Genomic DNA, 24,676 nt, shown 5'->3' with positions numbered 1-24,676 from the left:
AATTGATGTCGAGCAAAAAGCCACACATACGCTGTTGCTTCTTCTGGCACGCGACGCATTGACTCATCCATTCCGGGCGGCAAGCTGTCCTCAGAAGGGGGCACAGCATCGGCTGAGTGGCACGAGGACGGAATTTCTCTATCCACCTTCGTCTCAGCACTCGCCAAGGGAACTGAATCTCACCTAGCTCTGTCCTATCCCGAGAGGTCGCATAATCATCATGTACGGTTCGGCCTTGCGACTTGTTCGTGGCACGCCGCGGGTTCAGGTCCGGTTGCTGATGCGGCCCTCATCTCACTACGCACGCGACGCAACGATCTCTGCCGCCCGGGACCAACATGAGAAGAGATCACATGGGTCACAACATTCGAACAAATCCAGCGGCCAAGGCTCGCGATACAAGAGTCGCTTTGCTCTCAAGTCAACTGTAGTGGCTGGCTTGCCCCTGGGCGCCTTACTCAAAGCTGAGAACGAGAAACACCGTGAGGGCTATGCGTTCAAAGACCCCTCTGGTTGGGAACGCATGGAAGCCGGCCCCTCGCTATCCCTCGATTTCATCATGAAGTATCATCAAGTCATGCAAAACGAATCTATCGAGGAAGCTCGCAGCGCCCACTTTGACTTTACGCGAAACGTTCTGGGGTTTTGTCTGCACGGAGATATAGTTGAAGAGGGATCAATGCAAAACGACATCATCTTCGGCATCGGCCGATACATAACAAAAGAAGATACCAAGATTTTCTGGGTTCCATCTCCAGTGGAGGGTAGGATGTCCACGCTGTGCTTAGCTGTACACCAAGACCTCAGCGACGACGATTATCGTTACATGTTTGTCGACAAGGTTTGCGTGGCTGAGATGGCGGCACGCGCCCTTGAGAAATTCGATGACAGTGGGACACATGTCTCCATCAGTTTCCACCATACTCAGGGTCTCTTTACTCTGTGTGTTCCTCGCGATGAATTCTTGAGAGTTTTTGAGCGCAAAAATCTCTTGGCCATTCGAGAGTAATGCAGCATGGCTAAGGGGTAGCAGCAGAGTTACGCCCGCAACGATACAAATCAAACTGGTCGAAAATTCCCAAACTAGTACTAGTATGCAATGTCGTGGCATGAACCCAATGGCTTATAAGTAGATCATATTCTATATACCCGACGGGAAAGGAAAGTTGCCTAGTTGGCTGAAGCTCTCGAGTATATAATACTACGCCCCGCAAAGCCATGTCAATGAGTTGCAAATATGGCTTAGTGTTGCTCAGACGGTCAGATAAATACCTTCCTGAGTAGGCAACTGCGATAGATAATGCGACGCTTACTTGGAACAGCCCTTGCGCTCGTATCGCTATTGTCCCACCTCTCCGCGGAACCACGTTAAAGCCGGCTTGACACATATACTCCACTTAGTCTGTAACCTTGATGTTACTTCTCAGTATCTCGAACTTGTCACCTATGGCACGTTGCAGTCCGAGGATGGTTCGACTACGGATCTGAGAGGGTCGCCGACAAGAGCTGAGTTCTTTAGCCGCGGGGAAATTGATGAGAAGGTTGGCCAAGAACCCTATTGATGGATACGACATGAGAAAGTGGGCGATCTTCTGCCCCATTAATTTTACCACCAATGTTGAAAACCGGTGAAAAAGATATATAAATTGCACACAGCCCTCCATGCGATTCATGTTCCGGCAACCCAAGCTGCGAGCACTCCCGTCTGTTCTACCGGCGACGTCCTCCGTGCGAATTTGGGAATAGGTGCAGTCCGATTCGCTTTCTGTCACGAGCATTTTGTCGTCAACTACAAACTCGATAAAGCAATCGCCGTGCAAACTGCACTATCTCGGAAAGATGAGGTACTACGCTCTAGCAAGAGCTCTACTGTTTCAGGCTCTTCTCTGCAATGTTCTCGCTGCCAATATAAGAAGCATATACTTGTTTAAGGACGTGCTGAAATCCAACACCACGGCTATCAAGACATCTGGCTTCAACAGTCTTATCATCTTTGGCGTTGGCGTCATCGATAATGGCGATATCAGTAAGCAGCCCTAGAAGAGTATTTCGTTCGTATGAGGACGCAACCCTGTGGATCATACGCCATCTCGTGAACTATCTCGGAAGAACTCGCTGGGGTGCAGCGTGAGAGACAGGTCATGAACAGGAGATGTCCCATGCCGATCACCTTTGACTCAAGAATATCCCTTACCTTGATTGCTAATTCTGTATGATGTAGTGTACTATTCGAACACACCTGGAAGTTCAGATGTGCTGATCGCATCCAACGGTGCCTATGTCGGCGGCACAGCGCTCTCCGACAAGGTCCGCTCGTTCAAGACAGGCACTACGGGCGTTAATCGGGTTGAGATCTCAATGAATTCGCAGCACATCGCCGATTTAATGGCAAGCCCGGGTCCCGGCTCCTCAACGAACCTGTACCGCAACTTCGCGGCGCTCAAGACAGCCTGGACCCTCGACGCCGTCAACAACGACGACGAGTCCATCTACGACGTCTCCAGCACGGTGGCTTTCGGAAAGATGCTCGGCGCCATAGGCTACAAGTACACCATCGCTCCATACACCAACTCGGGCTTCTGGAACTCGGTCAAGACGCAGCTCAATAATGGCCTCGCGGAGCCGAACCTGCTTCTGGACAGGGTCTATCTGCAATGCTATGACGGCGGCGCCGGCAATGACCCCGCGGGCTGGCAGACCACGCTGGGCTTGAAGGTTATCCCGCTTGTCTGGGTCACCAATGACTCGAAACCATCTTACGGCACGACGCCTGCCCAGGCGCAGACCAAGTTCAGCGGCTGGCAATCACGGAGCACGCTCGCAGGGGGAGGATATTGGAATGATTATGATATCGAAAAGATGGGATCGTCGTACACGGATTACGGTAATGTGCTGAAGACTGTCTTCCCTTAAGAGGTCAGTAAGACATGTTCGACACAAGCTGAGCCGACGCCAGCGGTCGTTTCGAGCCAAATCGTCTCTATTGTGTGTTAGCCGGCTTTACCACGTGTCGGAATGCTGCTAGTTGAAACTCATCTAACTATAGCTTCTGAAGTAACATCCGAATGCAAAGCAGACAATTGCCTAACTAAACTGCATGTATCCCGTCGATTTGCTCAATCAACGTGATACTAGTACTAGTGCAAAGTACTAAAGCAAACTAGATTGAGCCGAGTCCAGACCTGAGAACGGTACCGCTACCGCTACACTATAACCAGGACCGCTTCCTAACGAAACACCAGAATACCAGAACGCGTTCTGGAATACAGGGTGATCTTAACATAACTATTCCAGCACAAGGCCGCAATAGTAGCAGCCGAGATAAAAACATTTGTCAGCCAAACTGCCTTTTGTCAGCAACCTCATGTTTTCATTATGTACACTCATTACTAGCAAGGACACCCGGGCAGGGGGTCGGGGCATGGCAAAGTGCGAGGTCCGAGCTGGTCACTTATAAGATCCAGACTATTATTCCCAGCCTGCAGGAGCCCATGAATATAACCATATACTTGATTCAAGCTGTTCATCGGCGGATTATTTGCAATTACTAAAGATGGACTCGACAACCTTTACGCGTATTCCGTGGACCAAGCTGGTTCAGCTTATCGGCCTTGCAGGCGCCTGTCATATGTCAGGTTGGATAACTACCGTCTCTCGGGATCACTTTGTTGTAGACTATTGACACAGAGATCAATAGGATATGGAATCGCTCACGACCGTGTGGGGATGCATAATTTACTAGATATCCGCGACCGCGATGCTATCACCCGTGGTTGGTTCCGGGCTTGGGATTTCGGTCGCAGATATGGACCTTACATGACCCTTGGTCCAGCCATCCTCCACGGCTTCCTGGCATGGCAAGGTAGGATGACCCAATTTTCGACAGATCGTCTTTGATCTATCCTACTTGGGGCTCTGTACTTTTGTATTAATATTCTACAGGATGGGAAAACCAGCCTGCAGCAGCCTTCAACCTTGCGGCTTCCATCTTCTTGGGCGCAATTGGACCACACAGTTTCATCATTGTCTTTCCCACCAACGATAAGATGCTTGCCGAGCATGAACACCTGATCAATTCAGAAGGGAAGAAAGCAGATGACGCTCAAAGAGCGAGCATCGATTCCGTGAGGCAATGGTGTATCGATTGGAGAGCAGCGGATCTTCAGCGCACGGTACTCGCGCATCTAGGAGCATTATGCAGCATTGCTGCCACTCTACTCTCATAATTCTCGTAGATTGGCTTCAATGGTTATATTGATTGGGCGATGGGTGTCTGAGCAGTCTGAGGGTTACAGCTACGCACAGGGGCAAGCTTCCTTTGCGAGTTGAGAATGTATCAACCGGCGAAGGTCAAAAAAGTACTTGGATTTAAATTTGATGAACAGGCAAGTTTTTAGTACGCTTCAGATACATTGTCCGGAAGCCGTGTAAGTTATCGCAGGTAATGAGGCAAAGAGCGACAAACAAGATCTTGTAACGAAGCACTTAAGGAGCGTTGGGAAAACAAAAATAAGGAGATTTGAGTGTAAAAAGAAATAAAGTAAAAGAAATTTGACATTTATATAATAATGCTTCTCGTTAGTTCCACGCATTTTGTGCACTGCGCCTACACTACGTATATGCTCAGATTGCAGTCGTGACCCGAAGAGCCTTGTTAATCGATCCCTCAGTGGACCATGTAGCACAAATCGGGTTGATACACATTAGCCTTATATTAGTAACAGTGTACGTAGCAGGGACGAACGCCAACCACGTGTAGATTAAGTGAAAGCTCGACCAGCCCGAAGCTCTGCGTACCGCACTGAAATCACCGTTTTGCTAATTCTTCTCCCGCACGAGTTCAGTCCCCTCTGCCCTTAGGCCGATCATCAGTTTCTAGAAGCGAGGCGCGAAGAAACCTTCATATATAAATAGGAGATACCAAGGGATATAGCGAGTCAAACAGCCAGATCTACTGGACGGGAAGATTTGAGCATGCTCCATTCAAGGAAAAGCGAGGGTACACAGTATAATTCCGAGAATGGTCACGCGCTGGTGAACATGATTCGGTGTGATTGATTGACAAATATTCCCACCATTTATGTAATCGTCAGTCTCCCAGCAGAGTCGTACACACTTCATTTACAATCAAGCATGCAAGAGACTAAGCACTGCCTTGATACCAGAGCTGAACGGATATCAAAAGCCCCCAACATGGTCGTCATCGATACGTTCCAGTGCTACCACCGATCGCTCGATATCACGGCAGCAAAAGGCCGCAGGGCCCACCCTCTCGTGGCTGAGCAGGCCTGGCCGGGGTCTCGGTTGGCCTGCCGAGCGCCGTCTTTCTGCACGCCAAGGGCCGACAAATTACAGACGATCTCCTCCTCGCTTGTACCCAAACCCACACACCAGCCTGGCGTCGGGCGAGCAGCTGCAGCAGAGACAAGAAACACAGAAATAGCTCTCCCGCTTCTTGAACATGCACTTGGCGTGGCTTGGCCCCCTACGAACTGCTGCTAACCTGCGGAACGGTCGAACGGGAACCCATTAATTTCCCTGTTGAGTGCAGTTCCTTACTATGGAGACCACGCTCGATGAGTTCAGCTTGACAAGGGGGGATGTGATGTGATGTCGCTCGGGAAGCCAGGAAAGGCGAGCCTGCAGGAAGGCTGCATTCCTATCGTGGAAAGACAAGTGGATAGTAGGGGCGGAACATGCTGGTACAAGTAACCAAATCACCGCCCCACGGGCACTCTTCCCAAAAATTAAGCTTCTTTCAACCCCATCCCAGGCACAACGGTATTCATGCGTTGAGGGCCTTGACAATAGCTCGAGACTCAATTGACCAGTTCGTCAGGGCTGGGCATTGTGCTTTGCTCCGCCAGGATGCTCCCTTCGGACCTCTCGTGGGTGACCTTCGCCTCGCTCGTGCTCGGGGTGAGCTGTGCCAACGACTTCGTGACCAGTGGCTCGAAATCGTTCCCCAGCCAGTTTGGCCTGGACAGGAAGACCACGATATACTGGGGCAATCGAACAGGCTTCATAGCGGGGATCTATGTGTACACAAACGGGCAGAGTGACGACTCTGCGGATTACACTTGGGTATTAGGTTGGTCAACTGAATTCATTCTCTCACTCACCACTCCCTCCCTCCTATACTCGCACATCAGCAGACAGTTTAGAAACTTACATGTAACCTCGCTCAGCACCGAACTGCCCGGGGGACTCAGACGATGACTGCGTAGCCCATGACAATTCGGGCTCGGCCCCGTTTTACGTCAACGGGACGGCCGTGCCCCTTGGCTCGGGATATCAGCTTCGCCTATTGTGGACCACCTCGAAGCGCTACGATGATGTCGACGACGACACAGAAGAGACAGCGTCCCCGAGCTTTAGTGTTGTGCCAGCCGAGAGCATAAAGGGGCCGAGCGACGTCCCCAAGGGACTGGGCCCAGCTGAAAAGGCGGGCATTGCGATCGCGGTGGTCGTCGTGGTGGTATTCCTGCTTCTGGTATTATGGTTGAGGTGGCGAAAGGAGAAAAGGATCAAGCGGAGGAGAACGAGGCAGATGAGGGACGTGAGGGACTCGAAACAGGGCGGCTGGTATGAGAGGTGGACAATGGGCAAGAGGAAAGACACAGACGACAGCTGGACCGCTGCGAACCTGCCAGCCAAGCCCAGTCCCGCAGCGGCTGCCGATGTTCGTAAGGATAGCAAGACCGGTAGCGACGGGCAGCTCTACATCGACGACAAGGCCGAGATGCCCACCGACGCGGGGAACCGGCATGAGGTCCACGCCCAGGGAACCAGCGCGGCGAGGAACAAGACCGAGCTGGACGGCACGAGTGCGCCGCTGGGGCCGGCCGCTGTCGAGTTGCCCGCGGAACCGGTGAGCGGACAGAACTCGGCATTGCAGTCGCGGACGGCGAGCACGGCGACCTCGGGGACGATGTTTGAGTACAATCCCAACCCATCGTACTCGCTGCAGGCGCCGGCCTCGCCGCACCCAGACGCGAACACGGTATCACCGGTGTCGGAGGGCGTAGGCGCGTTTAACTCGATGGCTGGTTCGGTTTCACCAGTGACTCCTATCGCCAGAAAGCCCGTGGGTGGAACGATAAGAGCTGTCCCGGAGCAGCAGCATCAACAGCAGCAATATAAAGATCCTGGGAGGCAGATAACGGTGATGACAGACGCGGATGATGAAGCTCCAAGAAGAGGAAAGTCTGCGATCCTGCGGAAAGAAAAGTCTCGCATCTGGAAAATGCTCGGTGGGGGGTCGACGAAGGGTAAACTGAACCCAGCGAGCGGCGCCAATGCTTGATAGGCTTGAATGCGATATACCTTGCGTGCGATTGACAGCCGCCACCGGTAAATCAAAGACTTGTTTGTATCTTTATATATGTTGGCCATAGCGTTTCCAACAGGAATCAGGCTGGTCTATGTCTAGATGCCTTGACCTTGTGTCTCAACAAACCGTATCCCTTACTTTTCGAAACCCATTTACCCAGAACGCCCGATACCATGCCATATCCTTGTCTGTGCCACTTTTACTTCTCCAGGGCTGAAGGGGGCAGGGTAGCCACCTTCTCCTTAAACAGCTTGTCAGCGCCAGCCCAGACAGGGTCGTTGCGCCAATCGTTCAGCTTGAGTAGGTGAGGCAGCAAGTCATTGCTAAACGCCTCAGAAGCCTCACGTGGCAGCAGCGATGGCAAATGGTCAATGCTGATGACCGATAGAGGAGGGCCCTGCTCCAGCGACGAAACTGGGACTGTCGGCTTGTCGAAGGTCGTGGCGATGGTGTAAATAGGTACGGGGTTGAAAGGGTTGGTGGTATCAGCGGAAACGTCGCAGACGACGGACAGCTTGCGGTCAGCACCAGCCGCCTTGATGGACTCGACGTTGACGAAGTGGGGGATCTTGGAAGCCAGGTAGATGCAGTTGATGAAGACGTCGCTGTCGGTGATCTCATTGAAGGGGCCGCCCTTGGCCGTTTCGGCCATGTCCCACTTGAGGATGTTCTCCTCAGGCACACCAGCACGAAGACACAGGTCCACTGCTCCCTTGCCGCAGCGACCTACGAGAGTGAGGATATTAGTATTGCCCTAGACATATTAAGCAAGCAAGTAAGCATAAGCACTCACCTAGTGCGCCGATGACGATGACCCGGGGCAAACGACCGGCCTTCTTCTCTCCATCCGCCAGACCCTTCTTGACATCCGCGATAAGCTCGTTCTCGTTAGGGTACGAAGAAACGCTGTGCAAGGGCTCGGATGGGTTCGTCAACTGCCAAGCCCAGTTCTCCAGGGCAAGCGCAGCTCCGGCAAAACCAGCGTGGTATCTGCATTGCGCATAAAGTCAGTATGTCTATTTCCACGATCAGTTCTAGAAGCAGCGCGGCGTAATCCTTACCCAAAAGCAGCAACCCGCCTCCCAGTCTTGGGGTCTGCGAGGAACTCCAAGTCCAGCAGCGTACCACCACCCCTGGGGAAGCGAGCCAGGACCTGGTCCCAGTTCTCCTGGCCCTTATAGCAGTGGGCAAACTGAACGTGGACGTGCTTCAGGGGGAAGGTCTCCTCGCGCAGCTCCTTGAGGCCGATGATGATGTGGTCGGCGGGCGCGTCAATCCATGACTCCTCCTCGACGATTTTGGCGCCGACCTTCTCGAACTCGGCGTCGTCGAAGATGCGCGTGGTGCCTGACTTGACGCCGCTGCCCTTCTCGACGTGAACCTCGTAGCCGGCGTCGATGAGGGCCTTTGCTGTCGTGGGTGTCAGGGCAGATCGATGCTCGAGAGGCTTGGTCTCGGCACGCAGGTGCAGGACGGTGGGCGCCATGTTGAGCTGCTGGCTAGGTGTAGACGTGCTGGGCTGAAGCTGGGGTCTTGTCTTGGGCTATCACGTCCTCTGGTACGGTCAATTGGATGAATTGAAGGATGTAGAAATAATTTAGAAGGTTGACTCACCAGAAACAAGCTTATGTACGAAGTTGATCGAATGTTGTTGACCTTGATTGAGTCATCCCATTGACATAGACAGGTACCTTTTCACCCCTCCTCTACCTGGGCATGACACCAGACGAGGGGCAGAGTTTTTCTCCACACAGGGCCCCGTTGATCGGAGCACTGACGGGACCCCTGGATCTTGCGAATGGCAGCGTTCCTGAATCCGCTAATGAGTTAATGAGCCCCCATGAGCCCTTGGCAGAGAGTTGCCGTTCAGGGGTCTCCTGCATGTGCTTCTTTCAACACCCCCAGCCCCTCGATTTCACCGCTTCGAGCTCAGGTGAGCTCCAGACAGCTCTCACTCCCGTCCAATCTCATCACGGTCGCAAAGCGCTTGCTTTGCATTCCCACACCGTGAGCTGTCACCACTGGATCCTCAGGTGGCGAAGGAAGACGCTTGCCATCTGTTCGAACGGGGCGATCTGAACCCAAAGGGACCCAGTGCCACACCCACGACAGCTCACTTACTCCGCATAGTAAAGTATAGCAGCGTAGCTGCTCCACCTCGTCGCTTTCATTCACCATGGGCTTTATGGACGGTTGGGACTCGGCATCGGTGATCAGCCGCAAGTCCCACCACTCGTCAAAGCATCACTCGTCCAACAAGCGCCGCAGCAAGTCGGGTTCGTCCCTTCTCCGGCCGAAGTCCAGGTCGAGGTCCCGCTCGAGGTCCCCGGGGGCGCGCTCCATTGCAGCATCCTTCTTTGGCGGCGATGAGGACAGGCACCGCCACTCCCGGCACGAAAGCAACCGGGGTTCCTTCTTTGGGATACCCAATGTCTCGACAAGAAGCTTTTTTGGCATGGGTATGTCATCAGCAACCCCACCTGCTCAGTCTTATAAATGGGCGCGTCCTGACCTAACACTAACACGCAACCTTCGCAGACAAGCACCGCTCCTCGACGTCCTCTTATCGCCGCTCACCACGGCCCAACTTCCTGACCCGCGCCTACAAGCAGCTCAAGCGCCTGCTGCGGGACCTGGTCTACTACGCCAAGCGGCATCCGGTCAAGGTCTTCACCCTCGTGGTCCTGCCGCTCCTCACCGGCGGCGCGCTTACGGCGCTTCTCGCGCGGTTCGGGCTGCGCCTGCCCCCTAGCATTGAGAGGATGCTCGGCGTCGGCGCGCGGGCCATGAGCGGAGGCCCAGCCGGCCTGGTGGGCGAGGCCGTGAGGATGGCGAGCGGTATGGGGGGAAGAGATGGCAGGGTGAGCCTCGAGAGAGGCTACGATGGTGGGATGCAGTGGGAGAGGAAGAGCTGGGAGAGGGATGTTGGTGGTGGATGGGGCGACGGGCTGATGAAGTCAGTAAGGGACTGGTTCTGATCGGTGTGCGATGTTGGCGACCCAAGGCGGCGACACCTTGAATGAGGTTCATGAAGAAACGACATGATGATCTTTTTTTTTTTTTTTTTTTTTTTTTTTTGAAAAGCCAGGCCAGACTACAGTGGCATTCGGTCTTGAAATACCTATATATTCGAATATACAGAATTAATTCTTTTTCCGCCACACCAAAAAAACATGGTATAATATCATCACAAGCAAGGTGTGTGAATGTTCAGGCAGGAGAAGTCGATGCTATTAGCAGACGTCTTTCTATGAAGTCAAGTCTAACAAAACCGGCAATATTAATTAATACAGGCCCATGACATTATCCATTAGCTCCCTAGACATGTTTTTGCGCGCGCACAAGGAGGATCCCCGGGGTATCGTGGAAGAAGACTCGCTCATTTGCTGCCCTTTTTCTTGCGGCCAGTGCTACCACCCACAGGCTTTCGTTTAGGGGACGATGTAGCCGATGAGACCTTCTTTGATCGCGTCACAGGTCGAGGTGGTGGTGTAGGCTCCCGTTCCTCCTCGACAATGATCTGGTCCCGACTGCTCGAAGGCCCAACGTTTGAGCTCCCAATGCGCACACCTGCACCTAGATCATCGCTTGTGTCGTCATCGTCCTCGCTGTCGTCACTCTCGGTGTCGTCAGGACTGATTTGCCTGGATTGGCGCCGAGCAGCATTGTCTGCGCGCAAGGGGTCCAGGTGGACTTGAGAGCCAGATGGAACACGGGAACCAGTCATCGAACCATGATATGGAGCTTGCGGGCCTGATGTCATGTATCGAAAAGGGTCATGCGCTGAGGGAATAGACGATGTAGACGCGGATGCGCCGTACTGTGGCATCCATGCTTCTTCGTGAGGCAGAGGACCACGAGATGAACGATGCCGCAGGGACGGGTCAGATGAATGTCTCGGATTCGAAGGTGGACCTGATGGCTGAACGTAGGAATACTGGAAAGGGGATGAGCTTAGTTCGCGGTCGGATGCCCTTCCAGAAGATCTGCGAGATTCGCGAGAATCTGCGGTTCCGGGACGGGATGACGATGGGTGAGCGAACCAGCCCACAGGAGGTTGAAGCCTGCTATCCTGTGTTCTCTCAAACGTCCCTGGCGATGGATGTGGAGGCAAGGTATCATCAGGCGCAACCAGCGCCCGGTTCTCCTTTTGAGACATTGGTCCTAGCTGCGACAGCGGTACCGCATAACGCTGCTCCCTCTTCTTTTTGTTCCCGCCAGACTCGGCTTGCATGCGCTTCCGCCGTTGTTCCAAGGCTGCCAGCTCTTTTTTGTTCAACCTGACCTCTTGCTTGCCTTTTGACTGCGCTCGTCTTATTCGTCGCAGTGCGGACTCGACCAAGGCGTTTTCTTTTTCTTGAAGGGCGAGCTGCGTTTCGCCCTCGGCGTCCAGTTCCGAATCTTGATCCGAGTCAGAAGTGTCGTCGTCGTCGTCTGATCGTTCGTAAGCCTTCCTACGTGACCTAATCATGCTCTCTCCCACATCTACCCCTGTGAAACGAAGCGGATCGCTTGAAAAACGCCTCCCCGAAGCAAGACCAACCCCTTGTGTATCAGTGTCATCACCGGTTCCTAACTCTTCCACCACTCTCTGGCCATTACCCCACACACTCTGCCCGTAGCCAGCAGCCATGTAGTCCCTCTCTCGCCTCGATGGTCTTCCCCATTGGGGCGCACGTTTGGGAGCTCGCGGCCGACCACCTAGACCGCCTCCCCGGAAAAAGCCTCCTCGAGAGGCTTATCCATGATAGCTGCGTGGCCAAGAATGACCACACCGCTGGCGCCAATGAGCCACATGATGGTGCTGAAAGGCGAAGAAATCAGACCGATCGGGATGGCAATGACGTACAGACCGGTGTACAGCTGGGAGGTGGTGAGTCGGGTCTGGCCGATCTCGAGGTCCTGGCCATTGAGCTTGCCAATGAGAAACATGCCGAGGACGACGAAAATGATGTCGAAAAGAAGCCAAGGGTTGGTGAGCAGGGCATAGATACAGAGCATGGTAAAGACAACAGCATAGTTGCTTGAGAAGTGACCGAGGTTGTAGTTGACACGCGACTGGGCTTCGGCAAAGTTCTCGGGCTTCGACAGCCGCTTGAAGTCGAAGAATTCAGAGATAGGCCGCAGGTTGGCGAATCGACTGGACAAGGAGGAGGAGCGGATGCTATTAAATCGGTCTCCCAACTGGAGACGGCTCGTCAGAGCGTCGATGGGGATCTGGATTCGTGCCATTGTTGCAGAATAAATTTGCGGCTTGGGCTTGATGTCGTGACGGGTTCAGGCGTCGCAATTGTGCGCAGTGGATGCTGACGAATGCCGGATTGGAGGAAGTTGGCCGTTGTAGGTGCAAAGCAAGGTAGCAAATGTAGAGGCGCGTTCCAGGGGCCTCTGTTTGTCGACGAGCGACTGGGTCGACGGCCTGGAGTCCACAAAGGAGAGAAGAGGGGAAAGCTGGGAATAGAGAGAGTGTGACAGTCTAAGAGACCTTATAGAGGTGAATGAATAGTCGGTGTGGCTTGTTGATGATGATGAAATGGACGGGCCAGGAAAGCGCAGCTGAAGTCTGTCTCCAAAGTGGTAGATAAATGTAGTGTCTGTCAGAAGCTGCTGCAACTGTAGGGAAGAGATCCGGGCACAATACGTGGCGCCCCTGTAACCATATGTTTGGATCCCGCCCGAAACAAGGAACCTGGCCGCGCACTCCTGAATCCTGGTCCTGCGCTAAAACAAAAAAAGACGGAGAGAGAGACGAAGGGAGGCAGCAGCAATCACGTGTCAGAGATTACCATTTTCCCCTTTCTGCTGGAACATTGAGTCTCTCTGCATCTCACATTCAGAAACGTGTCTAATACCTCCCGTGCAGTTGACAGACATAGCCTCGACAGGAATGACCTTCAATTCCTCCTCCAGGCAGTGACAGGCTGGCCCCGCTGCTTGGCCGCTGCAAGCTGAGCTAGCAAGGCAGGCATGCATCTTAGCATGTTGTGCTTGCTGGATTGCTGGGTGGCTACTGCATGACAATGCACTTATGGCTCAAGGTTGGCATTGGTGGGTTTGCTCCCATTTGATGATGATACTCTGTTCCAGGTAACCTACATGCTAGACACAGCGCTATAGCTGCCACCTGGCCTAATGCAAATACTCCACTGAGAACGCATAAGCTCTTGGGCAGTATCTTCGGAAATGCGCAGATACCTGGTTGCCTGGATGCCCAAGCAAATACAGGACATGTGGCCTATATCTTGAGTCTCACAACTTCATCCATTAAGTGCTCATTCAGAGACTGAGGCACGTGCTTTATACTTTACCATAGAACAGCCCAAATACAGCCTGTCGAACCCAAATATGTACTTCTCAATATACAAAGGTATGTTGCCAAAAGAGCCCGTTCTTAATCATAGAGCGGGAGTACCCAGTGAAAGGCTCTCGGATAACGTTTCCGGGTTCTCCTCTTGGTGAACTTACTGAGCAAAGCCATAGAGACTAGACTCACTGCTGGCTCATGCAAACAGCCAAGAGAAGTGACGCGGACAACCCAATGAAAAATAACATGCATTGTCATACCTGCTTATGTCCACGTAGTAAATCATCGAATGGTGGTCTGTACCTGGATAGTGGCCAGGCACCACTATGTAGCAAATTGTGGCCTAAATGGGCGCACCCTGAGACCGCATCTTCATGGGAAATAGGCACATGGCCATTCACCAGAGCCGGCGGCTGATATTCAGGGTCCTGTGTGGAGAAGTTGCACTCTAGGCCCTGGGCTTGCAGGCTGGAAGCTTGTGCGACTCCCAATGGAGGCAAGCAAGTGCCAGGGGGGCTCGGCTCGGCACTGCTTCAGACCAGAAAAAAGGTCCTACTTTATAGTACAGATCGCAGCTTCTAAATTCCAAATTTACTCCTTAGAGCCCTTTGGTGCAAACACCAACATTTTCCTGGGCTTGTTGCAACCCGAACCTTTTGGAGATTCATCAGTCAACACCCCATCGACATGCAATCATGAAGTTGTCTGTGGTTTCCCTGAGCCTTTTGGCTCTCCTAACGCCTCTGGCCGCCGCTTGGTCAAAGGAGGGTAAGCACATCCACCCAAACATGCACAATTTCCCAACCATGCTGCCGCATTGTAGCTGATCTTAACCTTCTGTCGTCCAGATCGCGAGATCTTCCGTGTCCGTGACGAGATCGCCACCTTCGAAGGCCCCGACGTTACCTTCTACGACGTTCTGGGCGTCACCTCCGCGGCCACCCAAGATGATATCAACAAGGCCTACCGCAAGAAGTCTCGTTCCCTCCACCCCGACAAGGTAAAGCAGCAGCTCACCGCCGAGCGTGCCAAGGCCAAAAAGGACAAGAAGAACAAGAAGGCCGGTGTCAACGTCGCCAAGCCCCCCTCGCAATCCGAGATCAAGGCCGCCATCAAGGAGGCTTCTGACCGACAGGCCCGCCTGTCCATCATCGCCAACATCCTGAAAGGCTCCGGGCGTGCTCGCTACGACCACTTTGTGGCCAATGGCTTCCCGACGTGGAAGGGCACCAACTACTATTACGACCGGTACCGCCCCGGCCTGGGCACCGTCATGTTCGGCGTCTTCCTCGCCCTGGGCGGCGGCGCGCACTACCTCGCTCTGTACATGAGCTGGAAGCGCCAGCGCGAGTTCGTCGAGCGGTACATCAAGTTTGCGCGGCACGCCGCGTGGGGCGACAACCTGGGAATACCTGCCGTTGACGTTGGCGCCGGTGGTGCTCCAGTTGGGACTGCGGCGCCCCCAGCTCCCGCTGATGAGCAGCAGCAGGAACAGGCCATGCCTACGAACCGCAAGATGAGGCGTATGCAGGAGCGCGAGGCCAAGAAGGGCAGTTCTTCAGATGGAGCTAAGCGTGGTGGTCGTCGAGCTGTTACCCGGGCTAGTTCTGGCACAGCTACCCCTACGGCCGCTGCAACAGCTGATTCCGCCGGTCCCCAGGGCGCAAAGAAGCGCGTCGTTGCGGAGAATGGCAAGGTCCTGGTCGTCGACTCTCTTGGTGACGTGTATCTCGAGCAGGAGGATGAGGATGGCAACGTGGAGGAGTTCTTGCTTGATGTAGGTTCATTCCAGTTCTGACCTTTCCAGCGCCGTTGATGCGAGCCCTTACTGACCCAAATGCAGCCCAACGAGATTCCCAAGCCTACTATCAGCGACACCGCCCTCGTGCGCATGCCAATCTGGTTCTATGGCCGCACCGCCGGCCGCTTCCTCTCCAAAAACCAGGATGGCGACGACGACTTCGAGGAGGTTGAGGAGGAGGCCTCAGACTTTAAGGAAGTCGCCTCCGCCGAGACGGACTCCTCATCCGGTGCCGGTGGCAAGCGGACTCCAAGTACTGGTTCTGCGGACGATGACTTTGAGCTGTTGGACAAATCGATCGAGGACGTCTCGGCTTCGAAGGCAACCGGCAGCCAGCCTCAGGCCAAGTCTGGAAAGAGCGGCAAGCGCAAGTCGAAGAAGCGATGAATGAGTCGCTTCCTCTTCTTTTCAGAAAATGCAGGGCAAGATATCGTCTTCCGTTGCGAAGAGGCTTTTGATTGGCGGCGTTTTGGTTGGCTTTTTCATAATGTGTATGAGAGCAGAGCAGAACAGAAGAAGGGAGGGGTCGCAGGCTGTATTTGCCTTGCAGATTGGGTTGTGGGATCGATGGTGACGAGTTTTGGACCACGCTGCGCGGACGTCAAAAGCAAAGTCGAGATACAAAGTGTTGCTTGAATGGATAGAACGCAACATGAAGGATGGATATGGTCTGGCGGAGAACATTTCTCTTGCACGTTTAGACGCTTACATGCATAAACACAAAAGACTTATCGACATAACGCACACTCTCACCATGTGATGATACCTTGAACGTAGCTGCATGAGTGAATCACTGGGCTGTGTTTTTCGTTGCCCATTGTCACGTCCGAGTCCGTCTCTGAGCGCGCATGATGTCCGGTCAATCAAGGCCCATTTGCTTGGTGACTCCCACGAATCTGTAGACATCCAGCTCTCAGCGAGTGTCACGCCCGGACGCTTGGAATAATATGCGCCACAGGCCCTGTCCAACATGGATACTCGAGAAATTGGCAGTCTGGGTATACAATTGCAATGAAGGGCCAAGCCGAGTATGATGTGATAGAATAATTCGTATTGACAAAACAAAACCTTGACGCCGTCTCCCCTGCGGGTAGTTGTATTTGTGCTATGAATGTATGCCAACGCCGCCATCTTCAGTGCCAATATGCGTAACCCAGTCTTTCGGTATCATTGTGCTGTGCCATGCCAGAAAAAAACATCATCATTGCTGAATCTCTCATTCCCGCCCGAGTGGAGTCAATTAACTCAATCACAACATCTCCTCGTCGTCGCCCCAGCCGCCGACCACCGATCCGTACTGATTCTCCATCCACTGCTGCCTCTCATAGTCTAGCACCCCGCCCGTCGACTGGTACACCGGGTCGGTGGCGATCTTGTACTCTCCCAATCTGCCTGCAGACGCGTTGTACTCCTTCTTGGCCAGCTGCTCGTACCCGCTCTGCATGTACGGCTCCATGTAGTTCTGCGCGTGCGGGACCCACCTTCCGTCGCCGGACTGCATGGAAGTGGGTGAGCTGCCGAAGGTGGTTCCGGTGTCAGTGCCATCTAGGCTCATGATGGTCTCATCATCGGGGCCTTGTCGTTGCTGCTGCTGCTGCTGCTGATACTCGTACCGCCTCTGAGCAAGCATCTCCTCCTGTTCGAGCGTGGTGTTGCTCCAGGTCAGAGTGGGATTGTCAGTCGAGTTTCTCGGGGGGCAGATGGTCCACAGCTGGATCAGCCGCGCCTTTTGGGCATCTGCCGCGTTGCGGAACAGCTCAACCTGGGAGAAGGAAAGGGCCGAGGTGTCCACACCGTGGTTGCGGAGGAGGAGCTCGAGGTCCTGCAGGTCTGACCTTGGAGGCTCCGAAGATGGTCGTTGCATGGGCTCATCTTGCTGGACCTGGGACGGCTGCTGGGCTGCGACATGAGCGCTGTGGTTGTAATGCTGGGAGATATAGACGATCTTATCGTCCTGGGGAGGGGTTGGTGGTGGTTTGGAAGTCAAAGTGAGATTCTTGGAGAAGAGAGATGATAGATCATCCTGAACAGCCATGTCGGGCTGACTGTTGACGATCATTGCGTTCTGGAGAAGGGTCAGCGTTGTTGTTCAGATATCTGGAGGGACTTTGTGCCTGCAACACTCCCTGCGTGCCGCTAAACCAGACAAAAGACCTCGTAGAATATGGTGAGTTCTGACAATGTGATGTCTTTGTTCTCCGCTCCTTCAATTTCCTTCCAGTTCCTCGAGAGATGAACCTCGAAAGCAACGCAAGAAGCAGTTTGTTGGGTTTGCAAGTGGAGATCAGCAGGTCGCAGGATGTCTTGACCGTTTGCTCAGAGTCGAGCCGCTCTGATGAGACAAAGTGGTTTATATTGGCTGGCTAAACTATGTACTTGTTGTACTCGAAAGCTGAACAAAATGGCAATGATAGACTTGCGAAAAGAAGAGTCTGGAGACTCTAGCTACTGAGCCTAAGAAAAGGGGGTTTGTCCGAAGCGGTCGGCCTCGTGGGTTGGTCGGAGGGTGGGAGATGAATCACGGTCGTCAGATGACGGATGGCGCGGGGTGATCGGTCACTGAACGGGCAATCGGAGAAACGGTGAGTGGCGGCTGTTCCGAGTCTGGGAGACTTGGTGATGGGAGGGATTTTATGACTAGAAGACAGCAGGGAGATGGGAGACAGTTGCGAAGGAAATGATTGTTCTTGTTTCGTTTTCCTTTTATTTGATATACAGTCGAGTTGGTCAGGCCTGGAATGAGATGAGGGGCAGAGAAGCGGTCCAGATGGTCGAGGTCAGGGGGAGGGGTCAGAGCATGCCGCCAATCATCGCTGGGGAAAGCAGGTCCGGACCCGTTCTGGGCAAGCCTCGATGGCGGCCTGGCACGTTTGGGCCTTCAGGCCTCAAACAGACCCAGATCCGGCTGTGATGGACATCCTAGATGTATGGTTTCTCTCTCCCAACGCACTCCCAATAGAGAGAGTCATGGTCGCATGACAGCCGTCTTCAACCGCTTTTGAAACGGATCTATTATCAAGACGCATGTAATGCCTGCCCAATAGAGCCATGACACGAAACGGGGTGGGAACCACAGATGGAGAGGAATCTCGAGTCTTCCGAGATATGACCGCCTCTGGCTGTCCTCTTGGAAATAAAATCCTAACCCACCGTCTGTAGTGCGAGTTCTGTTCGTAACAAACCCTTGTCGATGTTAAAAGATTGGGTTATTTATCATCAAGTAGGCATGATATCACACGCGACGACGCGACTGAAAAATAGTTTCATCGCAATGACAATGATGCCCAGACCTTGCAAAAAGGCATCACACACCAACTGGAGGGGTTGATCTACCTTAGGATGAATGGTCTAGGTCGCTATAGCATGACATGCCCATGACTGTGTCTGGTCAGTGGAAGCCACGTTTCGAGCGCCACAGATGACGTCTACCCCTGCCTATCTGGTGACTCCATATACTGCGTATCTCGCTGGCTGTATGCCAGCTACTCGACGGCTGAGCTCCCCTTCTTTGTTCACGGGCAACATGTGAACTTGTACCACTTGCTTTGCCACGAGTTCCTATTATCTCAACCTCTCAGACTTTTCCGACCCATAGTCCTACACAAACAGTGTTCTTAGAACCAGGACCTCAATCCCAACGTTCAAGATGGCCTCCGGAGCTCCACCAAACTACTGTAAGTCCTCTGGCCAACGATCCCTGAAATGCTTCCTGTTTAGTGGTGGAGAATCACCAACAACACGAACAAACCGAACAAACCGATAGCTAACACGCCCCTTAGACGCCATCCTTGAAATCCAGGAGTCCGCAAACACCCAGCAGATCAGAGATGCCTACAAGCGGGTCGCTCTCAAAACCCACCCAGACCGCGTCCCAGCCGACTCCCCTGAGCGGCCCTCACGCACGCGCAAGTTCCAGCTCGTGAACGACGCCTACTACACCCTCTCCGACCCCACACGACGAAGGGAATACGACAGCCAGCGCAAGTTCTATGGCGGCGGCACCTCCACCTCGGCCGGCGCTGACCCCTTCGGCGAAACTAACAATGCCAGCGGCACCGACCCCGGCCAGTCTGCCTACAGTTGGGCATGGAACTTCTTCACCCAGCAAGCCGGCACCCAGCAGCAGCAGCAGCAGGCGGGACAGGCGCAACAGGAGGCCGAGAATGCACAGTTCGGTGATGCCTTCGAGGAGATGCTCCGCGAGCAAGGCATGGCGGAGCCAAACGGAACTGCCAACAACCGGTTCTGGGGTTTGCTGGGGGGTGCGAGTGGTGGCGCCCTGGGCTTTATCATTGCCAATGTCCCGGGTCTTCTGGCCGGTGCGGTAGCTGGGAACAGACTTGGTGCGATTCGAGACACACAAGGAAAGAGTGTGTACGCCGTTTTCCAGGTGAGTGGCAGCGTTTTAATACTTTTGGGTGGTGGTCCGTACAGTTTCTGTCTGGGTGATCTCGATTGGGCAAGCCTCAGCTTCGATACGATATCTGCTCGTGGGGCTGCCTACGTCCTCGGTCTTTCGTTGGCCTAAACTGGGTTGGCTCACAATGCTGATTCTTCTTGTTCACAGGAGCTTCCACAAGGTGATAGAGCAAGACTGCTCAGTCAACTAGCTGCTAGGGTTTTCAGCCATGCTGTTGGAGTCTGAGGCGTGAGGAGTCATGGGGTATACCCTTGGAATATTGAAAGCACGGCGTTAGGGACGAAGCGCGGTACCAGTCTCGGCAGTCAAGACTAATGGAGGCCAATTTTGAGGTTTAAGGTCAGAAAGACAAGCTTGCGTCAATCCTTGGAACTGGTCAGAAGTGCCGGAACCGTATTTCACAGACAAGCCACCATGGTCAAGCGACTTGGCAAGCCAAACACTTGCCGGAAGCTGAATCCCGCTGGCGCCATAATGTGGGACGGACCTTGAGCTCTGGTTCCAGCCGGCCTCTTCAGGAACCCACTCATCACGATGGGGCAGGTAAGGTCATGATAATATCTTGCAAGTGACGATTCTGCCAGAGAAGTTGGGTAACTGGCAAGCTGTTTATTCCCGCGGACCCAAGGGATAAGAGAGCACTTCCTCCTAGCCCTTCGGCTTGTCTTCTATATTTCTATCTTGTTCCGACACAGCACCGAATCCTACCCTTTGTCGGTTGTTGCAAGCAATGATGGCAAGAAGTACTACTTGTCGACGTCATCTTAGAGCGAAAGAAAAGAAGAGGCGACCAATTTTATTCCAAATGAGGTCTTGAAACGGCGGTTTGTAAGGCAAAAACAACGAAGTATATGCATGCTCTCGGAATCAGTCTGGAATCATAGCTTGAGGCAGGATACGCCAAAGATAAGGAAATCTTTTTGTCACCTCCAGATCTGAATGCTTGAAGAACAGAAAGTGTCTAAGCATCTAGGCTTGTTTCCCTCAAAATCTGTAAAATCTTGCGCACAGCCTTAAACACTCTAATAGGATAGGTTAAATTCTAGAAGCACACTTAAGTCTATACTTCTGGTACATTGATCTCACAAAATATGTTGACTTACATACTGGCCGACCAGACTGTACATAATTTTGAGACCTCAAATTGTTTTACAAAATCAACTTCAATTTAGAGCTGCCTTTACTTTCAGGCTGACTGAGGTTATGAATGGTAGAGGGAGTCAGGGGCTGCCGGTGTCCGGGTCAACTAAAGGTCAATCAACGTGCCTGAGCGCTAACCAAAGTGGGTAGCTCTTATGAAAGCTCCGGCATGGCCGCGGGGCAGGCACTGCCTGGCCTGCTTCTATCAACATCGCCAACTTTCTGTCTTTGTTTCTTTGCGCCGCCACCCCAAATCTACTCCGTCACTCTACTACAGACAAGATGTCATCCTCAGTAAAAATCGAGTCCTCTGAGCAATTCAGAGGCCTGCTCAAGAGCTCCAAGATTGTCATCGCAGACTGTAAGCTCCCTCCGACGGCACCCCGCTGCGCAACGCCACAAAGGAGTCTCGACATCTGGAGCAGCCTCTTGGTACCCGAAGCCTTTTGAGAACATGACGGGAAGCTGACCGGCCAATTTCACAGTCTATGCGGACTGGTGCGGACCATGCAAAGCAATCGCCCCCCTCTATGAGCAACTTGCCGCTCGGATATCCAAGCCCGGTGTCGTCACTTTCGTCAAGGTGAACACGGAGACGCAGAAGGACATCGCCGCCGCCTACCGAGTCACGAGCATCCCCACATTCATCATGTTCCGTGATGGCAACAAAATCGACGAAGTCAAGGGCGCGGACCCGAAGAAGCTACAGTCCATCATCGAGAAGCTGACCTCCGAGATTCAGAACGTCGCCAGCGGTAGCGGCTCCGGCGGCAGCAGTAGTGCAAGCGGAAGCTCAGCCCTTGGCTGGCGAGGCGCCGAGCTCCCGAGGGGATACTTGGACGTCACAGATCAGATCGAGGTGCAGAGGACGGAGCTGCTGAACTTCGATGAGGACTTTGGCAGCGTGCGCACACTTCTCGACTCGTCGAAGCCAGGCGGTCTGAGCGGTGGCAAGAAGACGGAGAAGGATTGGGTAGTCAGCGATACGGACGAGCAGCTACTTCTCTTCGTGCCATTCATGTCCATGCTGAAGCTGCACACTCTCCAAGTAAGCTTCCAGCTGTTGGACACATGACCGCGCCGAGACTGACCACGACCCTGCCTAGATTACCTCCGTTCCGGACGAAGACGAGGACATCATGCGACCCAAAGTTGTCAAGCTCTTCACAAACAGACCACACAATCTTGGATTCGAGGATGCCGAGGGCGAAGCCCCTACCCAGCTGATCGAGCTCAGCGAGAAGGATTGGAACGCCGAGGGAACAGCCAACATCCCATTGCGTTTCGTCAAGTTCCAGAATATCAACAGCCTAGTATTGTTCGTCGAATCTGGAGACGGAGAAGGGGAGAAGACTCGCATCGATCGCATCAGGCTGATTGGCGAGTCGGGCGAGAAACGCGACATGGGTAAGCTCGAGAAGATAGGAGACGATGGTGCTTGAGAGGACTATTTCAGTATCAAAACCCAGTCTTGACGCGTTATTGGGCGAAGCTGTTGTCTCCCCCAGAGGAGGATCGGAGTCTCAAAGTCTCACATGCGCGCGGATCTGACTGGCAAGGGCGTGCCCAAATTGAGGCGCCATTAATGACGTATGATGGAAGCATGGGCGAGCATGGTAAAGATATCAATCGCGCCCCATATTTGGTTGGTGTCTCGGGAAAGACTACGCAGTACAGGACGCCTGCACCCAGGATCAAGAAGGCGCCAGGTGATATCAAAGGACGTCATGGAGTACCCAAAAGATAGACCATACATAGTTCAGGAAGCATGCAAGATGGATCTGTCCAGCATGCGACAGTGATAAAACTATAGGTAACATATGACAATAGCAGGTTGCTCCACTTCATGCGACCTTGCCCGACAATGCGACCTGCCAGGAATCCGCGAGGAACTATTGACCTCCCGTTCATCTCCCTAGCTTTCAAGGACCCAAGCCTCGTATTTTGAGGGCTAGATCACGGTCAAGATTCAATAGAGCTTTGACGATCCTCATATGAGCTAAATGAAGCAGAAAAGAATCTCAGGGAAGGTTGATATGTCCGACCTCCAACCACCACCCAGATCTGCCGCCCGGAGGCGTAAACTTCTGGCGTGGACGAATCGGTTGGAATAGCCGATTGCAATTAGGTTGATCTAGGGCACAACTTGACGCACGATAAATATCCATAGAGAATTGAGGATCCGAGCAACAAGGGGAAACTTGAAGTTGGCCAGCCGCACGAAGAGCAAGAGGAGGGAGGGAAAAGCGTAGCTTTACGCGCTCAGAACGAAGTTTTATGGTGTCGCGACTGAGAGTGGGGCGCCAGGCCGATTGGCCTAGCCCGAAGCGGACTAGAGGTCGGAGCGTTGAAGATCTTTGGTCCGGGGCGTTGCTGCTGAGTGCCTGAGTGCTTGTTTGTCTGACTGACTCCGAGTAGCCAGAGATTAGACAGTCGGCTGACTCCAGCGTCTCCTCGAGCGCTATAGAAAAGCCAGAGTAAGGCTCCATGATCGTCGAGCTGCAGCGTGGTACTGAACGGCCAATTTTGCAATCTAAATCCCTGTCGATATCGATTGCTTGGACTCTGTAGTCATCTCCCCCCCGCCGCGCAGGACTGCCGATATTGCTCTCACAACGCCGCCTCCTCTTGTCCTGTAGGCGAGCACACACACTCCCATCGGACACGCAAGCATCCCACGCTTTGTTTAATCTATCAGGCCTCGGAGTCCTTCCGAGTCTCGCCAATAGTCCAGAACCACGGGCCCGGTCAAACTGAGGTGGCTTGCATGTCCTACCACTCCTTCGCGAAGGCGATTTACGAATATGGCTTAGCCCTGGGTCTTCGTCATGCTCAGTCAACGGAGAAATACTCATGAGGCCTCATCGACTAAGAATCCCACGTCCGCCATTGGCATCTCACCGGATGCTCATTTCCTCAGCAATCAACTTGCTCAAGCACACCGTGATCGTCCCTTGGGTGCCATCTACGTGGACCTGGGCGTACCGTGTGATCTGCCTCGTTATCTCGGGATTCGAGCGTCTCTGTACTGGATGCGCTGGCATTTCCGCGCGACGCTTTCTCAGGCCTTGTTTACGGGCTTTTTACTTTTTTGTCCCAATATCCGTCTCATGCCCGCCTTCGGCAATGTGTAGCTGACGATTCAGATCGACGCCAAGCATCCGACTATGGAAGTCTAGTGTAATGACAGGTCGTTGACGCTTTGTGCTAGTATCGACAACATGAGCCAGCGTTGCAATACTAACGATTGGGAAACCCTGCAATCCGGTTGTCCCATTTTCGCTAATGCCGTCCACCGATCAACGCTACTCACTATCCCTCTGGCCGTGGAGGCAAGGGAGCCTCCCGCGCAACCCGGCACAATGCCCATGTTTTCTCGGTTGGGAAGAGAGAGCTGAGTCTTGCGGGCTTCTCACACGGTCAAATTGATATAAACTCGCAATTATGCTCAAGCATATCGCCATATCCTGGTACAATTTCACCAAGTTTCCTTCGAGAGCCCGCCGATCGAAGCTTGCTTGGCCTGAGGACGTGTATCAACGCCCTACGGCCATCTCATGCTGTCGTTAAAACTCCGAATATGGATTGGGTTCGGACGAACCGCATTGCCATTGGGGGTTGACTGCCCATTGCAGGATTCACCATCCTGGATCCGGCTCAGGAGCTCGGACAGTGGTT

At 53.4% G+C, this 24,676-nt stretch overlaps 11 protein-coding genes across 11 annotated transcripts; 7 read left to right on the top strand and 4 right to left on the bottom strand.

The window, feature by feature from the left end:
• Positions 1-220: 220 nt before the first annotated feature.
• Positions 221-1,009, top strand: J7T55_008369 (uncharacterized protein; the record flags this gene model as incomplete). The annotated part of the gene is made up of 1 exon (XM_053138679.1): positions 221-1,009. One exon carries the CDS (start codon positions 221-223, stop codon positions 1,007-1,009), a length of 789 nt encoding a protein of 262 aa, XP_052997645.1.
• Positions 1,010-1,839: 830 nt separating this feature from the next.
• On the top strand, positions 1,840-2,913 carry J7T55_008368 (uncharacterized protein; the record flags this gene model as incomplete). Its single annotated transcript, XM_053138678.1, has 2 exons — positions 1,840-2,026; positions 2,222-2,913. 2 exons carry the CDS (start codon positions 1,840-1,842, stop codon positions 2,911-2,913), a joined length of 879 nt encoding a protein of 292 aa, XP_052997644.1.
• A 2,955-nt stretch (positions 2,914-5,868) lies between these two features.
• On the top strand, positions 5,869-7,306 carry J7T55_008367 (uncharacterized protein; the record flags this gene model as incomplete). Its single annotated transcript, XM_053138677.1, has 2 exons — positions 5,869-6,091; positions 6,189-7,306. 2 exons carry the CDS (start codon positions 5,869-5,871, stop codon positions 7,304-7,306), a joined length of 1,341 nt encoding a protein of 446 aa, XP_052997643.1.
• Positions 7,307-7,532: 226 nt separating this feature from the next.
• On the bottom strand, positions 7,533-8,819 carry J7T55_008366 (saccharopine dehydrogenase; the record flags this gene model as incomplete). The annotated part of the gene is made up of 3 exons (XM_053138676.1): positions 7,533-8,059; positions 8,127-8,323; positions 8,395-8,819. The coding sequence occupies 3 exons, from the start codon at positions 8,817-8,819 to the stop codon at positions 7,533-7,535; spliced, it is 1,149 nt and encodes a 382-aa protein (XP_052997642.1).
• Positions 8,820-9,509: 690 nt separating this feature from the next.
• Positions 9,510-10,311, top strand: J7T55_008365 (uncharacterized protein; the record flags this gene model as incomplete). The annotated part of the gene is made up of 2 exons (XM_053138675.1): positions 9,510-9,792; positions 9,872-10,311. The coding sequence occupies 2 exons, from the start codon at positions 9,510-9,512 to the stop codon at positions 10,309-10,311; spliced, it is 723 nt and encodes a 240-aa protein (XP_052997641.1).
• A 401-nt stretch (positions 10,312-10,712) lies between these two features.
• J7T55_008364 (uncharacterized protein) lies at positions 10,713-11,804 on the bottom strand (the record flags this gene model as incomplete). The annotated part of the gene is made up of 1 exon (XM_053138674.1): positions 10,713-11,804. One exon carries the CDS (start codon positions 11,802-11,804, stop codon positions 10,713-10,715), a length of 1,092 nt encoding a protein of 363 aa, XP_052997640.1.
• Positions 11,805-12,034: 230 nt separating this feature from the next.
• Positions 12,035-12,565, bottom strand: J7T55_008363 (prenylated rab acceptor 1; the record flags this gene model as incomplete). The annotated part of the gene is made up of 1 exon (XM_053138672.1): positions 12,035-12,565. The coding sequence occupies one exon, from the start codon at positions 12,563-12,565 to the stop codon at positions 12,035-12,037; it is 531 nt and encodes a 176-aa protein (XP_052997639.1).
• Positions 12,566-14,332: 1,767 nt separating this feature from the next.
• Positions 14,333-15,825, top strand: J7T55_008362 (uncharacterized protein; the record flags this gene model as incomplete). The annotated part of the gene is made up of 3 exons (XM_053138671.1): positions 14,333-14,405; positions 14,486-15,414; positions 15,481-15,825. 3 exons carry the CDS (start codon positions 14,333-14,335, stop codon positions 15,823-15,825), a joined length of 1,347 nt encoding a protein of 448 aa, XP_052997638.1.
• Positions 15,826-16,687: 862 nt separating this feature from the next.
• J7T55_008361 (uncharacterized protein) lies at positions 16,688-17,473 on the bottom strand (the record flags this gene model as incomplete). The annotated part of the gene is made up of 1 exon (XM_053138670.1): positions 16,688-17,473. One exon carries the CDS (start codon positions 17,471-17,473, stop codon positions 16,688-16,690), a length of 786 nt encoding a protein of 261 aa, XP_052997637.1.
• A 1,611-nt stretch (positions 17,474-19,084) lies between these two features.
• On the top strand, positions 19,085-20,083 carry J7T55_008360 (dnaj domain-containing protein; the record flags this gene model as incomplete). Its single annotated transcript, XM_053138669.1, has 3 exons — positions 19,085-19,112; positions 19,218-19,828; positions 20,006-20,083. The coding sequence occupies 3 exons, from the start codon at positions 19,085-19,087 to the stop codon at positions 20,081-20,083; spliced, it is 717 nt and encodes a 238-aa protein (XP_052997636.1).
• A 1,197-nt stretch (positions 20,084-21,280) lies between these two features.
• J7T55_008359 (thioredoxin protein) lies at positions 21,281-22,440 on the top strand (the record flags this gene model as incomplete). The annotated part of the gene is made up of 3 exons (XM_053138668.1): positions 21,281-21,359; positions 21,484-22,046; positions 22,105-22,440. The coding sequence occupies 3 exons, from the start codon at positions 21,281-21,283 to the stop codon at positions 22,438-22,440; spliced, it is 978 nt and encodes a 325-aa protein (XP_052997635.1).
• Between the last annotated feature and the right edge of the window lie 2,236 nt (positions 22,441-24,676).

The sequence above is a fragment of the Diaporthe amygdali genome (genome assembly GCF_026229845.1).
Source record: "Diaporthe amygdali strain CAA958 chromosome Unknown NODE_4_length_2575358_cov_65_588622, whole genome shotgun sequence".
Taxonomy (NCBI): Eukaryota; Fungi; Ascomycota; class Sordariomycetes; order Diaporthales; family Diaporthaceae; genus Diaporthe; species Diaporthe amygdali.
The sequence above is the reverse complement of the archived record's forward strand: the minus strand, read 5'-3'. Positions and strand labels throughout refer to the sequence as shown.